Raw genomic sequence first — 17,161 nt, forward strand, 5'->3', positions numbered from 1 at the left:
CACTTAAATTTATATTAGATATTAAAATATTTCTCTTTTTTAGAAATGTATTTCTAGCTGCTGCAAGTCTGTGTTTTACATTCTCTACTTTATCCCTCATCAGTTAAGTAGTAAAACTGATTTACAAAATTGAGTGTATTATTTCTAATCTAATCCCCTCAGATCACATGATTCAGTTTGTCCACATTCCACTGTCCTTGTCTTGAATGTGTTCAAGAGTATGTTGTAAGATTTTGCAACAGATGGATGTGATAGTGAACAGTTGTTTTGTCGCTCATTTCTGCTATCCTTCTAACAGATGGGTGTTACTTGAACTTTCTTCCAACCACTTAGGGTACATTGTTGTTTGAGGGATCTACAATATATCAAAGTTAGTCCCATAGTGCTCAGAGCCATTTTGTACAGAATCTAACGGAAATTCATTTGGGCCTTGAGACTTTGCTCAATTTCAGCTGTTTCTAAATGTGCTACCAATACTACTACAAAGCTTTGCACTGTCATGAGAAGTAGCCACAGCTTTACTCCTAAGTTTTCATTTCTAAAAGAACATTGAAAACTGAATTTGGCATTTGTTTTTTGCTTTGTTACCCTCAGTTCCTGTGTCATCCACTACTGTTTGTATACTAACTTAGGTGCCAGTGACAGACTGCACACATGTCTGGAATTTCTTTTGGTACTATGAGATATAATTTGTTAAATCTCAACCACGGCAGTCATTAAATGCTTCATGTATCGCTCTTTCAACGGCCACACATGTTTCATTGAGACTGCCTATTTATAGCCCTATGCCTTATTTTACACCTGTTGCAAAATAGTAGTGGTTTCTTTACAGTGAATGTTTACCATGTAGGGCCCTTCCTATCAGGAATTGTTCTATCACATACATATGTATCCAGTGTTTGGTCAACTATTCTTTCAAACCAGTCACAGTTCTCTAAAAATTCCTGTCCAAAGTTAAATGTTTCAAGTTCCTCTTTGAGATAAGATACTCCTGATACCTACAGGTGGTGATACTATGTTCAGTGTGGACATCCTCGAAGCAGTCAGGTCTACTTATTACCATTTGTTCTGTCAAAACACATTGTGATCATTAATGTGTTTCTGAACAATACTTTTCAGAGAGAGCATATGGTATTATTTAGTAGTAATCTCAACCCACCATATACGTAACTGTAATTATCTCAACCCACTGTTGGGTGATTAATGTCTCTTCCAATGACAACAGACTGCGTTGGGAATATTACGCACTAGCTAGTAGAAGTCCCCAAAAATCTTCATTTACATCTAGCATAGAGTCTAGAATTCAATAGAAGCCCCAATTTTATGTCTATGCCTACCCCTGATACTGTATCGCCTTGCCTAAACGATCTCACTCGCATCTTCAACTGTTTCGGTGGACTTCAGTTTCTTGTCTACTGTCACAGATACAATATCTTGGATTCTCACTAGCCTATCATTTCGATATACACATTGATTGGCCCAAAAACTTCACTACTTCTATTTTGGGTTTTGGTCAGATTTCTGTTCTCAGTGTTACGAAAGTTTCACTCCTTTTTATGGCTGCTTCAAACTCTGGGACTTGGTTGCAATGCTTCAGCAGATGATCGCTATGATTTGAATTGTTACATCTGTTGTTGTTGTTGTTATTGTTGTGGTCTTCAGTCCTGAGACTGGTTGGATGCAGCTCTCCATGCTAATCTATCCTGTGCAACCTTCTTCATCTCCCAGTACCTACTGCAACCTACATCCTTCTGAATCTGCTTAGTGTATTCATCTCTTGGTCTCCCTCTACGATTTTTACCCTCCACGGTGCCCTCCAATGCTAAATTTGTGATCCCTTGATGACTCAAAACATGTCCTACCAACCGATCCTCCCTTCTAGTCAAGTTGTACCACAAACTTCTCTTCTCTCCAATCCTATTCAATACCTCCTCATTAGTTACGTGATCTACCCACCTTATCTTCAGCATTCTTCTGTAGCACCACATTTCGAAAGCTTCTATTCTCTTCTTGTCCAAACTAGTTATCGTCCATGTTTCACTTCCATACATGGCTACACTCCATACAAATATTTTCAGAAACGACTTCCTGACACTTAAATCTATACTCAATGTTAACAAATTTCTCTTCTTCAGAAACGCTTTCCTTGCCATTGCCAGTCTACATTCAATATCCTCTCTACTTCGACCATCATCGGTTATTTTACTCCCTAAATAGCAAAACTCCTTTACTACTTTAAGTGTCTCATTTCCTAATATAATTCCCTCAGCATCACCCGACTTAATTTGACTACATTCCATTATCCTCGTTTTGCTTTTGTTGATGTTCATCCTATATCCTCCTTTCAAAACACTGTCCATTCCGTTCAACTGCTCTTCCAAGTCCTTTGCTGTCTCTGACAGAATTACAATGTCATCGGCGAACCTCAAAGTTTTTATTTCTTCTCCATGAATTTTAATACCTACTCCGAATTTTTCTTTTGTTTCCTTTACTGCTTGCTCAATATACAGATTGAATAACATCGGGGAGAGGCTACAACCCTGTCTCACTCCTTTCCCAACCACTGCTTCCCTTTCATGCCCCTCGACTCTTATAACTGCCATCTGGTTTCTGTACAAATTGTAAATAGCCTTTCCCTCCCTGTATTTTACCCCTGCCACCTTCAGAATTTGAAACAGAGTATTCCAGTTAACATTGTCAAAAGCTTTCTCTAAGTTAACAAATGCTAGAAACGTAGGTTTGCCTTTTCTTAATCTTTCTTCTAAGATAAGTCGTAAGGTCAGTATTGCCTCACGTGTTCCAACATTTCTACGGAATCCAAACTGATCTTCCCCGAGGTCGGCTTCTACCAGTTTTTCCATATAAACTTGTACTACTGTAGTAGGCATGGGCTTTGTGTCTATCTTGGCCACAATAATGCGTTCACTATGCTGTTTGTAGTAGCTGACCCGCACTCCTATTTTTTTATTCATTATTAAACCTACTCCTGCATTACCCCTATTTGATTTTGTATTTATAACCCTGTAATCACCTGACCAAAAGTCTTGTTCCTCCTGCCACCGAACTTCACTAACTCCCACTATATCTAACTTTAACCTATCCATTTCCCTTTTTAAATTTTCTAACCTACCTGCCCGATTAAGGGATCTGACATTCCATGCTCCGATCCGTAGAACGCCAGTTTTCTTTCTCCTGATAACGACGTCCTCCTGAGTAGTCCCCGCCCGGAGATCCGAATGGGGGACTATTTTACCTCCGGAATATTTTACCCAAGAGGACGCCATCATCATTTAATCATACAGTAAAGCTGCATGTCCTCGGGAAAAATTACTTCTGTAGTTTCCCCTTGCTTTCAACCGTTCGCAGTACCAGCACAGCAAGGCCGTTTTGGATAATGTTATAAGGCCAGATCAGTCAATCATCCAGACTGTTGCCCCTGCAACTACTGAAAAGGCTGCTGCCCCTCTTCAGGAACCACATGTTTGTCTGGCCTCTCAACAGATACCCCTCCATTGTGGCACCTACGGTACGGCCATCTGTATCGCTGAGGCACGCAAGCCTCCCCACCAATGGCAAGGTCCATGGTTTATGGGGGGGATTGTTTCATCTGTGAGGCCATATCCTTTAATCTTACACTTAACACTTAGGGGTCTCCTAAAGCTATCGTTAATTGGTCTGGATCAAGAATCATCTAACCAGAAAAACCAGTTGCTGGGATGATCCAACCTTGACCTTGGAACCCATATAACAAGCATAATTTATTCCAACATGTGCCACAATCTGCAGTTGGTCACACCCAGTTCCCTCAAAGGAGTACTTCTCTCAGCCATTAATTTGTTGAATGGGGCCCCAAAGACATACACAATGACCGCACACGATCATTCTTCACATCCCATAACGCATGAGGAGTAGCATCATTCACAGTACATTCAAACTGCCAACAATCAACAGACTTTTGCCCCAGAATGAGATTTTCACTCTGCACTGGAGTTTGTGCTGATATGAAACTTTCTGGCAGATTAAAACTGTGTGCTGGACCGAGACTCGAACTCGGGGCCTTTGCCTTTCGCGGGCAACTGAGCTATCCAAGCACGACTCATGCCCCATCCTCACAGCTTTACTTCTGCCAGTACCTCGTCTCCTACCTTCCAAACTTTACAGAAGCTCTCCCGCGAACCCTGCAGAATTAGCACTCCTGAAAGAAAGGATATTGTGGAAACGTGGCTTAGCCACAGCCTGGTGGATGTTTCCAGAATGAGATTTTCACTCTGCAGTGGAGTGTGCGCTGATATGAAACTTTCTGGCAGATTAAAACTGTGTGCCGGACCGAGACTCAAACTCGGGACCTTTGCCTTTCGCGGGCAAGTGCTCTACCAACTGGTAGGAGACGAGGTACTGGGAGAAGTAAAGCTGTGAGGACGGGGCGTGAGTTGTGCTTGGGTAGCTCAGTTGGTAGAGCACTTGCCCACAAAAGGCAAAGGTCCCGAGTTCGAGTCTCGGTCCGACACAGTTTTAATCTGCCAAAAAGTTTCAGACTTTTGCTCTTTCGCATACGCATATCCATGACTCAGCAACCTCCTCAACTGGTGAAGCTTCACACATTGCTTTAAGTTTTGGTGGGAAATAACACCTCAAACTCACTGGTATGGGATATGGGTGTAGTACCTTGAATTCTGCCAGCCTCTCTCTCATGTACTGGTCGCCAATTCTATCATTGACTCGTCACTTGGTCATGTTGACAAGTACCAAAGTGCATTGTATTTTCTGGATAAGAGATGGTACCTATCTCGTTTTTCTCTTATGTCACATCAGTGAAAATGTGTGTGTTGCAAATATGGTTCAAAGTTTCGATAATACGGAAAACCCAACCAACAAGCAAATAAAAAAATTCGGATAACAAGCTGTCTTGAAACATCAGCTGCGGCATAAGACAGTAACATTAATACCAGAACGTGCAGTTAAGTAAAATAAATGGAAACCCGTTCATGATGGTGTAACATCACTCATGATGAGAAAATAAACAAGGAACTGAGTTTTAGTCACGGCAAAGTTTTCCTAAGATGTTAGAACTTCACAGTGGGTCCACTCCTATGCCTTACATATGTGAGTGACCTTCCGCTTAACATTCAACAAGCAAAATTTGTACCCCTCGCAGACGATATTGGTGTTAAAATAAATCCAGTTAAAGAGAAAGTAACAATAGAGCTGACAATGATTTTTCACGGAATTCTTAAGTGTTTTACTAAAAATAGACTCGCTCTGAATTTCGCCCAGTCATACCAACAATTGTTGTAGCACATGAGCAGGGGTCAGTAAATGCGTCAGAAATCTCCAAATTCTTGGGTTAACATATTGATGAAAATTTGAACTGGATGAAGCATATTACTGAGCTTCTCAAACAACTGAGTTCGACTGCTTTTGCTGTTCATGTAACTGGTAATCTTTGAAACAAACGTATCAATCTCCTGACATATTTTCCGAATTTCCACTCAATAATAATCTGGGGTACCTCATCACTTAGAAACAAAGTATTGATTGCACAGCAGAGAGCTATAAGAATAATGTATGGTGTTCACCCATTGACATAATGCAGGCACCTCTTCATGGAACTAAACATTTTTTAACTGCCCCGTCACAGTACATATTCGCTAATTAAATTCGTCATAAATAATCTGTCACAATTTTAGAATATTGATGGGAATATCTACAACACTATCGGAAAAATGACCCCCATTACTCATCGTTAAAGTTGTCAATGATTCAGAAAGGAGCTCAATATGCAGAAACAATTTTTTTTTATCATTTGCTCAATAATGGAAAAGCCTGACAGGTAGTGAAGCAAGTTTTAAATCGGATGAAGTTCTACTTTAAACTGGTAGTCAGTACAAACAAAATTAAATTAAAAAAATAGTGTAGTAGAATGAGTAGGACTAAAAATAATGTGTTCACTAACGTTAACATTAATGAAGTATACATATCCTGCAAACTGATTTCGATAAAAGAATCGTTCAAATGATCTATGGAACTTGAAACTAACAGAACATGGCTTACACAAGAGCCCTTATTGTCGTTAGCTCCTAAGATTCCACTTTTGCGAGACACTTAGACAAACTTCCAAAACTACGGTACAGATTACTGCGATATTCATACATTGTTCAATTAAGTTTTGCGCATACCAAATTTTACATGCAACAGATTTTGCATACACAATAAGCTTCCATATACAGTACACTCTATGCAAAATGGGAGTTAGACAAGTTATGCCTTGCTAGCGAAAAATATGCAACATTTGTCTTGACTGTAAAACTAACCATTTCCAAAGTGGATGTATCCGTTCAGGCGTCGCCTCACAGGAAGAGAGACAAACGACTCCGTATCGAGCGGTTTTTGGAGCCGTAATCGGCACAGCGTCCGTAATTCCGACACGGCCGCTAGATGTCAGCTTATCTCCCCGTACTTTATTGAGCGGTTACATGGCAAAATATTGGAAATATCCATATTATTTCGATAAAAAGCATAAAGTGTGCTGAGTGCACGTCGAAACTGTCTCACTCAGATTAGTTTAATGTGAAATATAAACATAATAATTAAACTACAGGATAATATTGCACTAATATGGACCACTATGTTTATTGCTCCATATGAGTCCACCATTTTTTTTAAAATTACAGAACTAATAAATCAAATTAATATAGTGCACATAATAAGAAACATAGTGAATCAAACAATAACTTGTGCGTCTAGATGTTCAAAAACTTGCTAGTTATCGGCTTGTAATTAAGCCATTTCGCACGAAAATGGTTCTATGTTACTTTTCTTCTCACATTATGCAGCAGTTTAGTTAACAAAAGAAGACAGTTTCTCACTGTCACATTTAGAACACTTAAGCTCATTCGAAAACCTCGTCGTATGCCTTGTTCACACTAGTGCACAAAGTCGAGCGATTATTGTTTCTAGACAGTCTCTCGGCAACTGAGAGACGTTTCTCATCCGAAAACACGTTTCTGCAACAAAATCGCAGGATACCTTACGTTTGAAATGGGAGACATGAGACAATTCTTGTACAATGTTGTGCAACATCTCGTAACATGGACTTGGCAAACGTGGTCCACAGTTGATTCTCTGTGCATCGTGCAAAACCCTTCATCTTTTTTATTATTTCTGTTTTTAGTATTCTTAAACAACACTTAATAAAAATGTGGCCGACGAAGAAAATGGTGAAGATCTTCAGGCAGTATCATGTTTGTAGGATGTTAGTAACTGCCAATAGACATTACAAAAATCGCAGCTACACTCTGTTAATCGTAAGAATTAACCTGATGTGAGCAAATACAAACGCAATGATTTGCTCAGATGCCGTAGCAGAGGTATGCTGGTGTTGTTCTGTTCTTCGAGGTAGGTCCTACTCATGTATTAGTCATCTTATTATTAAGTTATGTTAATTAAAGCTTTAAGATATTTTAATGTATTAACAGTCATCAACGGTTTTCTTAATCAGGCTTTAGCTATGTAGTTTTACAGTCACAGTTTGTATACTGTTGTCCTCTGATTTTCGGCTGTTAATATGCAGTAGAAAATGGCGGAGGTTGTTTCCTGCTCAGTAGCAAAACACGTGAACCGAACGCAGTTAAAAAGTTCCGACAAAAACATTGTTCTTAAGATTTTTCATACATTTACAGAAAATATCGGTTTTGAAGTTTTCAGAGGCTGTGTTGGATCAGCAGAATTTCGCCGTGCGCAGGACGTGTAGCGTAATCGATAGCGTAATGATTGATGAACTGGCACGTTTTATGAACCGCTGATTCGAACTTCGCCTTGAGCATATTTTTTTTTAATTTTCGTTCAACTGAAAATTCCTACATCTCATAATTGTAGAATTCAGTATCATTTTTTTAATGAAAAATGCACGACTTCTTGTTTGTAATGACATACATGCAAAATTCCTGAATTCAGTTCAAATATAAATTCTTAATTATCGAAATTTTAGGAAACATTGTTAACAAAGGTTGCTTAAATTAAGAAAACATAAGACTTTACTTTTTTAAGAGAAAGATGAAAAATCAAATACCGTTTATTCGGACTATGTCCATTGTTTTACACCACAGATGTAGTCGCACACGAACCAGAGTGGCAAGTGTCGTAGAAACATGAAAAACAATCCTGTTCACAGCATCGAGTACACCATACAAATGCTGCATTTTTACATTTGCCGCTGTACCATCACAATACGAACCCAACAGAACTGATGAGGAGCTAAGTTGAGGGATTTGTCGCGCGAAATAACAAGACTTAAGCAGCCAGACGTACTGGAACTAAAGCACACAGCTTTTTCACATGTCACTACCGAACGCTGGGGGGGGGGGGGGGATATAGAACGGCTCCTCATAAAAGAACATGAGAAAATGCGGTGTCTGAGTGGCTTCGTGGATTCTGTTGCTCAAGGACTCGTTGTCAACGAAGCAGATGACAGTTCCAGAACTGAAATATATTTCTCGGATTCGGATAAGGAAGGAGCTAAGAGATTACCAGATGGCTGACTGTAATTAATACCATCAGTGGCTTCAGTATTTAACAATACGGTGAAATCTCTACACTATACTTTTCTATCACACTTAGCTCGCTCCGAAAAATTACTCCATTTTTAAGTTAGGAATTTTCATCACGCGTGTTTGTAATTAGAAAACTATGTTCGGTGAGAACGAGAGGCATTTTTCGATTTCCGTCTGGTCACCTAAGAAGCGTGCGGTAGTGCTGGAGTTCTGCCGAATATTATTTCATTCTCTTTAAAAATTAAGTGACATTCGAAGCTATATTGTTTCTCTGCAACTGGTCACATCATTACATCATTGCCGGTTAGTTGGACCGGCTGGCTAGCCTGTGCTGTCCAAGTCAAATGCGCCGGTAAAGCTGTTGTCGTGCATTATCGCTCAGCCTATGTGCGTGTAACAGTGCATAAAAAGTCCACTTATAATCGTACTTGACTGTACTGGACCCTGGTGTCCGCTCCACCTGAAACGATATCCAATGAGATTCAAGCAAACGCGGAAGAATACATCAGGTTTATTCTTATGATGAACGGAGTATAGAAGAAGTTGATTATCGCAGAGCTCTTTCGATTTCTTTCCCCATTCATTATCGTCACTGCACAAGGCACGATCTCAACAAGGTCAGTCATATTTAGCAAACATCGAGTAACAAGGCATTCAAGTGTGTACACGCGATAGTCTCTTGCCGATCTATATGCATTGTCTAGTTACACGTCTATTGGCAGTGTCTCTACGATGTCTATAGACAATCGCTCGATTTTGTATATAAGTGTGTACTTAGCTGTACAGCAGTGCTGGAGCGATGATCTTACATTTTTGATAGTTAGGAATGGTATAACACTTGTACAGAAATCCACTACGAGTAGCTCGAGTCAGACAAGCCAAGACTTTGATATCGTAGCTCATCACGATCTTGTTTTTTTTTTTTTTTATTAAGATTTTCAGTGGCGAACGATTATTAAATGTACACTATTGGCCATTAAAATTGCTACACCAAGAAGAAATGCAGATGATAAACAGGTATTCATTGGACAAATATATTATACTAGAACTGACAAGTGATTACATTTTCACGCAATTTGGGTGCATAGATCCTGAGAAAACAGTACCCAGAACAACCACCTCTGGCGGTAATATCGGCCTTGACATGCCTAGGCATTGAGTCAAACAGAGCTTGGATGGCGTGTACAGGTACAGCTGCCCATGCAGCTTCAACACGATACCACAGTTCATCAAGAGTAGTGACTGGCATATTGTGACGAGCCAGTTGCTTGGCCACCATTAACCAGACGTTTTCAATTGGTGAGAGATCTGGAGAATGTGCTGGTCAGGGCAGCGGTCGAACATTTTCTGTATACAGAAATGCCCGTCAGGACCTGCAACATGTGGTCGTGCATTATCCTGCTGAAATGTAGGGTTTCGCAGAGATCGAATGAAGGGTAGAGCCACGGGTCGTAACACATCTGAAATGTAACGTCCATTGTTCGAAGTGCCGTCAATGCGAACAAGAGGTTACCGAGACGTGTAACCAATGGCACCCCATACCATGACGCCGGGTGATACGCCAGTATGGCGATGACGAATACACGACTCCAATGTGCGTTCACTGCGATGTCGCCAAACACGGATGTGACCATCATGATGCTGTAAATAGAACCTGGAGTCATCTGAAAAAAATACGTTTTGCCATTCGTGCACCCAGGTTCGTCGTTAAGTACACCATCGCAGGCGCTCCTGTCTGTGATGCAGCGTCAAGGGTAACGACAGCCATGGTCTCCGAGCTGATAGTCCATGCTGCTGCAAACGTCGTCGATCTGTTCGTGCAGATGGTTGTTGTCTTGCAAACGTCCCCATCTGTTGACTCAGGGATCGAGACGTGGCTGCACGATCCGTTACAGCCATGCGGATAAGATGCCTGTCATCTCGACTGTCAGTGATACGAGGCCGTTGGGATCCAGCACGGCGTTCTGTATTAGCCTCCTGAACCCACCGATTCCATATTCTGCTAAGTCATTGGATCTCGAATCTCGACCAGCGCGAGCAGCAATGTTGCGATACGATAAACCGCAATCGCGATAGGCTACAATCCGACCTTTATCAAAGGCGGAAACGTGATGGTACGCATTTCTCCTCTTTAGTCGAGGCATCACAAGAACGTTTCACCTGGCAACGCCGGTCAACTGCTGTTTGTGTATGAGAAATCGGTTGGAAACTTTCGTCATGTCAGCACGTTGTAGGTGTCGCCACCGGCGCCTACCTTGTGTAAGCTAATCATTTGTATATCACAGCATCTTCTTCCTATCGGTTAAATTTCAAGACTGTAGCGCGTCATCTTCGTGGTGTGGCAATTTTAATGGGCAGTAGTGTGCTTAAAGGCGGCTGCACACGCTTGAATGCGTGAGAATTTGTGGGTATTAATTTGCTCAAGCATCAGGATTGTACAAAAAGCTTGATGCTTGATCGAATTTCGATTATGCATGCTTGTGCGATCGTGCACCAACTATAAGGAGGCTTTTGCAAGCCTTAATCAGATTTAAGTCAGTCTGCACAGTTTGAGTGTCTTGTGCTTTCTTTAATACAAGCAAAAGGGCCGCCACAGCCAACGCATCGTCGTCTGTGATCGACGTTTTCCAGCCTAATTGCACTGCTGCTTGTACAAGCATTCTTGAGCCGTATTGTGGCGAGCGGATTTGTGCATGCTTGCGCAAGCGTTCTTGTCAAGCATGCAGTTCCGTGTGTAGCCGCCTTAACATGTGTAAACATTTATCACAAGTCGATTTTTCGTCTGAAACACATATGCAGATACGAAGGTGGTGAGACTGTTTTCGTTGTCACGTTGTTGTTGTTGTTGTTGTTGTTGTCTTCAGTCCTGAGACTGGTTTGATGCAGCTCTCCATGCTACTCTATCCTGTGCAAGCTTCTTCATCTCCCAGTACCTACTGCAACCTACATCCTTCTGAATCTGCTTAGTGTATTGATCTCTTGGTCTCCCTCTACGATTTTTACCCTCCACGCTGCCCTCCAATGCTAAATTTGTGATCCCTTGATGCCTCAAAATATGTCCTACCAACCGATCCCTTCTTCTAGTCAAGTTGTGCCACAAACTTCTCTTCTCCCCAATCCTATTCAATACCTCATTATTATTTACGTGATCTACCCACCTTATCTTCAGCATTCTTCTGTAGCACCACATTTCAAAAGCTTCTATTCTCTTCTTGTCCAAACTGGTTATCGTCCATGTTTCACTTCCATACATGGCTACACTCCATACAAATACTTTCAGAAACGACTTCGTGACACTTAAATCTATAAGCGATGTTAACAAATTTCTCTTCTTCAGAAACGCTTTCCTTGCCATTGCCAGTCTACATTTTATATCCTCTCTACTTCGACCATCATCGGTTAATTTACTCCCTAAATAGCAAAACTCCTTTACTACTTTAAGTGTCTCATTTCCTAATCTAATCCCCTCAGCATCACCCGATTTAATTTGACTACATTCCATTATCCTCGTTTGTCACGTGGCAAGCTAAAACAAAGAAATGAACAAATAAATTGTTGCAAAAAAATGGAAGAAATAATTAAGCACTATACTGGCGACAAATTTAGTAGCAGAAACGAAATACGACAGTTATGGTAATTAACCTGAAAATAATTTCCTCCAGTATCGGGATTAAACTGTTTCTTCTCTTCACAATTCTAAAATTTTGGGAACAATATTTAAAAAGTATGGAAAATTGAAGGTTCTTACTTGTTACTCATTGATCGGTTAAGTATTTCCAGCACAGAACAGTGTCGAAGAGGACATTGTATGAAGTATTTTTTTTTTTCCCAGAAGAATGGTTTTGGTTTCCATATTCACATACCTAGATGCTCATAAGAGTCCAGTTTTAACTGTAGTGTTTAATACATGCGTACAGGAACGCACACAGCACAGGTAGAGTATCCCGTATGAAATCATGATAATGTGCTCCATTGAGCGTAGGTGGAAGAACATGGGGTCCAATCAAGACATCTCTAAAAATGCCTGCCCAAACGTTCACAGAAAATCTGTGTTGATGACGTGATTGCACAATTGCGCGCGGATTCTCGTCAGCCCACACGTGTTGACTGTGAAAATTTACAATTTGAATCGAGGAAATACAGTAAATACTGACGAAACTGAGCTCTAATATGGAAATTAAGCGTTTCCGGACACATGTCCACGTAACATCTTTTCTTTATTTGTGTGTGAGGAATGTTTCCTGAAAGTTTGCCCGTACCTTTCTGTAACACCATGCAGAAGAGGAACAGGCACAGGCAGACAAGAGTCAATGCTCCAGCACCCACGCCCCCGGTTAATCCCCTCCGCTGTCACACCGTACGCTTCGCCCTACGCAAGGCTTTAGTGGCAAGTCCATAGTTTCAGTTTAACTTATTTACTTGTACACAGTTGAACGTGTTTACGACGTGTAGTGTGTGAAGTGTTGCGCGTCATGTCGCCCGAAAAAAGGAATGTCGTTTCGTGAATAGCTGACCATCCTGGAACATTTATATACGACGGAATTTTTTTATATTGTCGAGTTTGCGAAAAAAAACGTTTCGCGCAAAAAAGTTTCAAATAGACCAGTACGTCAAGGAATGCAGAAGAGAGGACCACGACTACTAGTTCTGGCAACTGCAAGTTGCGGTAGCAAGGATTTGTCCAAAGGTAACCAAAAAATGAAACAAGTTTACTGTTACCAGTCACCATTCTATTTATTTCCACGACGCGTTTCAAAGTTTTAAACCATCATCGGGTGGATTTACATTAGTTAGTATGACATTTGTGTGTGTTGTGTTACGATTTTTTGGAGGAACTTGTGGCACTGCCTCCAATGGTCACAGGTTCCTTTCGCTGTCGTAACCCAGCAGATGTACAGGGTGATTCAAAAAGAATACCACAACTTTAAAAATGTGTATTTAATGAAAGAAACATAATATAACCTTCTGTTATACATCATTACAAAGAGTATTTAAAAAGGTTTTTTCACTCAAAAACAAGTTCAGAGATGTTCAATATGGCCCCCTCCAGACACACGAGCCATATCAACCCGATACTCCAACTCGTTCCACACTCTCTGTAGTATATCAGGCGTAACAGTTTGGATAGCTGCTGTTATTTCTCGTTTCAAATCATCAATGGTGGCTGGGAGAGGTGGCCGAAACACCATATCCTTAACATACCCCCATAAGAAAAAATCGCAGGGGGTAAGATCAGGGCTTCTTGGAGGCCAGTGATGAAGTGCTCTGTCGCGGGCTGCCTGGCGGCTGATCCATCGCCTCGGGTAGTTGACGTTCAGGTAGTTACGGACAGATAAGTGCCAATGTGGTGGCGCTCCATCCTGCTGAAATTGTGGAATTTGCAGCTCTCTGCTAGCTCTGCAAGTCGATTTTCCTGGGCTGCGAACAAATGCTTGCTGGATGCGTGCTACATTTTCATCACTCGTTCTCGGCCGTCCAGAACTTTTCCCTTTGCACAAACACCCATTCTCTGTAAACTGTTTATACCAACATTTAAAACACCACCTATCAGGAGGTTTAACACCATACTTCGTTCGAAATGCATGCTGAACAACTGTCGTCAATTCACTTCTGCCGTACTCAATAACACAGAAAGCTTTCTGTTGAGCGGTCGCCATCTTAGCATCAACTGACGCTGACGCCTAGTCAACAGCGCCTCAAGCGAACAAATGTACAACTAAATGAAACTTTATAGCTCCCTTAATTCGCCGACAGATAGTGCTTAGCTCTGCCTTTTGTCGTTGCAGAGTTTTAAATTCCTAAAGTTGTGGTATTCTTTTTGAATCACCCTGTATACTGTCACATTTGTAAAATGTTCGCATTTAAAGTAACCAAAAAAGTTGGTTTAACATGGATCTACATGAATCATTCATTGCAAGCAATATACCTCTTCACAAACTTACAAACCCTGTCCGCAAAGGCTTCCTACGCAAATATTTCTTAAATCAAAATATACTAGACGAATCAGCATTGCGTGAAAATTACATACCGACAATTTACGTAAATGTTCTGGAAGAAATACGCAATCAACTCAAGAACAGAATTATCTGGATTTCAGTTGACGAAACTATACACACTTTTGGCCGTTGCATTGAAAATTTAATTGTTGATGCTTTAAAAGAAGAGCCTCCTTCCTATTTAGCGGCCTGCAAAGAACTTGAAAAAGTAAATCATTCTACGATTGCCAGATTTGTGAATGAGAGTATTAGAAAAATATTTTCAGAATCTTCTGCAGATAAGGTGTGTGTTTATTTCAGATGTTGCTCCATAAATGATCAAAGCAGGCAAAGCCCTCCGAGTATTTTATCCCAATTTCATTCATGTGACGTGCTTTACTCATGAAGTACATCGCCTTGCTGAAGAAGTACGTTCCACGTTTGCGAATGTAAATTAAACGATTTCTTCGAAGAAAGTGTTTCTAGAGGCTCCTGCTCGCATCAAGAACTACAAAGAAAAACTATCACATGTGCCTTTACCTCCCAAACTTGTGGTAACTCGGTGGGGTAGGTGGGTCGGAGTTGTGTTGTTTTACAATGAACATTTCGAGGCTAATAGAGGGGTAGCAAACGACTTCAATAGTGCAGAGGCTTTGGCAGTTTGCCAGTGCAAGGACACTTTTAATGATTCTGGTATTAAAAAAGACATTGCTGTGATTAACACTCATTTTTCCCATATACCTGCAAGTATTAAAAAGCTTGAAACTCGAAGTTTTGCGTTGAATGAATCTATTCAGTTAATGAATAAAATTATTTTAGTGAATTACTCATTTCCGGAGGTATTCCCAAGAAAACTTAAAGAAAGGTTTGAAAAAATTTTAAACAATAACCCAGGCTTTGAACCCTTGTTCCAAATTGATAGTTTTATTAATGGGACGGATGAACTTTTACCAGAAACAATAAGTGCCACCGTAGCACCCAAATTCAAATACTGCCCAGTTACCTCAGTTGATGTAGAACGATCCATTTCTGCTCACAAAAACGTTTTGAGTGATCGAAGACAATCTTACTACCGAATATTTGGAACAGTAGGTACAAAGGAATGGCTCTACAAGTATGTTAATTGGACTTTATAAGCCTCGTAATATACTAATTTGTCACAGAATAAAAGATTAGGTTAAATGAAAGATACACAGAACTGATCAGATCAATGTTCACTGGTCCTCTCCATTACTGTCGTCAGATTCAGTCTTACGCAAGTTCGGCAAATCATCTTCCTCTCCATAGGCAATCAGTGTTTTGAAAGTTTTCGCTGTCGCTATGTAAATAATAAAGAAGTGCCTTGCTACTTAATCTTGACAGCATTTCTGTAAATCTCAAGTTAGATCATGTGGCCGCTTCATGTTGGTATGAAGTGAATCCGCATGCCAAGGTCCTGTGTAACTTTCACACAAAACTGGAGCTCACCGATACATCACTTTTGTGCATCCTTAGAGCTTTCAATTTAACTTTTCGCAGATGGGTAGTGGTCAACAGCTTCTTTCATGTTGAACAACACTGATTGGTCTAAGGGGTGTGTGTGTGTGTGTGTGTGTGTGTGTGTGTGTGTGTGTGTGTGTGTGTGTGTGTGTGTGTGTGTCTAAGAATACACAATGACAATGACGAAATTTTTATTCTGGCCAAAACTTCGCTCTGAAATCAGAAGTAACTCTCAGACTAATGTCTACTTTTCAAGTAATGGAACAAGAGGTCACTTCGTTATGCAGTTGGGCAGGGACACTTTTGCAGACGTAATTCATATGTTGCTCACCCATTTTCCTGTCTTTCCCGGCGCTTCTGCTTGACCACAGACACTACACCATCACTTAAAGATTAGACTGAAACAATCCAACATTTACTACGGAGGCCATTAAGAACAATGAGGTTGCATTGTCGCCTACTTTCGCACAAAATTAGTCCTGGTCGAATGGCAAAGGCTGTTTTTACAGAATCACCACATTTTTGAGCTGCAATAACTCGGGGCAGGGGTCATCTCTGCCACATCTGCTTAGAACAAGTCTTAATCTCCGGGATGGGCACAAGACTGCACTGAAAAAATGGAAACTGATGGGATGTTTCTGTTGTGAAGTCTTCGTTTCATTGTATGTATTCCAGTACTGACAACCCCCTGCAGCGTGTGACTCGTACCAGACAGCTGCTATGATATACATTTCAAACGGAAGTAACGAATTCGTGAATGCACATTACAGAGATGGTCGTCATCAGATGCGGTACGTATTTCTGGCATGGAATGTGAAATTTAATTAAGCCTTGTATAATAAAACGCAGTGACTAGAGTAGAAATGACTTTGAAAACATTTAGCACACATTTGTGATCGTATCTCACATTGCAAAATGATGTTAAATGTAAGCAAGTGTATTGTTGTTAGACAAATTATGTGCTCATGCAGACAAAACAATTACATTTCATCAGGAAGTTACAGTGTCTGAAGTTTGGGGGTCGCTCTAAGGTGGCAGCACAGCACAGTCGAGACGGTGTCGTGCAGACTTGACTGTCAGTACTTGTTTTGAACAGTGGCTACTATATATAGTCTACCAACTTACGCAGATTACCCAGTCCCGGATTAGCCACTAGCA

The 17,161-nt window shown here is 40.7% G+C and overlaps 1 protein-coding gene and 1 non-coding gene across 2 annotated transcripts in view; one reads left to right on the forward strand and one right to left on the reverse strand.

Annotated features, from left to right (window-relative positions):
* The window catches only part of LOC124717140, a 295,935-nt gene extending 289,521 nt beyond the window's left edge, over window positions 1-6,414 (reverse strand). Inside the window, exon 1 of the mRNA XM_047243888.1 lies at window positions 6,312-6,414. Coding sequence (XP_047099844.1) covers window positions 6,312-6,314 — 3 coding nt within the window. The 5' untranslated portion in view covers window positions 6,315-6,414. The remainder of the gene's footprint in view (window positions 1-6,311) is intronic.
* Trnal-caa lies at window positions 4,435-4,509 on the forward strand. The gene has a single exon. It is a non-coding gene; the product is annotated as a tRNA-Leu (tRNA).
* Window positions 6,415-17,161: the final 10,747 nt, after the last annotated feature.

Source organism: Schistocerca piceifrons, chromosome 9 (genome assembly GCF_021461385.2).
Source record: "Schistocerca piceifrons isolate TAMUIC-IGC-003096 chromosome 9, iqSchPice1.1, whole genome shotgun sequence".
In the NCBI taxonomy this organism is placed as follows: Eukaryota; Metazoa; Arthropoda; class Insecta; order Orthoptera; family Acrididae; genus Schistocerca; species Schistocerca piceifrons.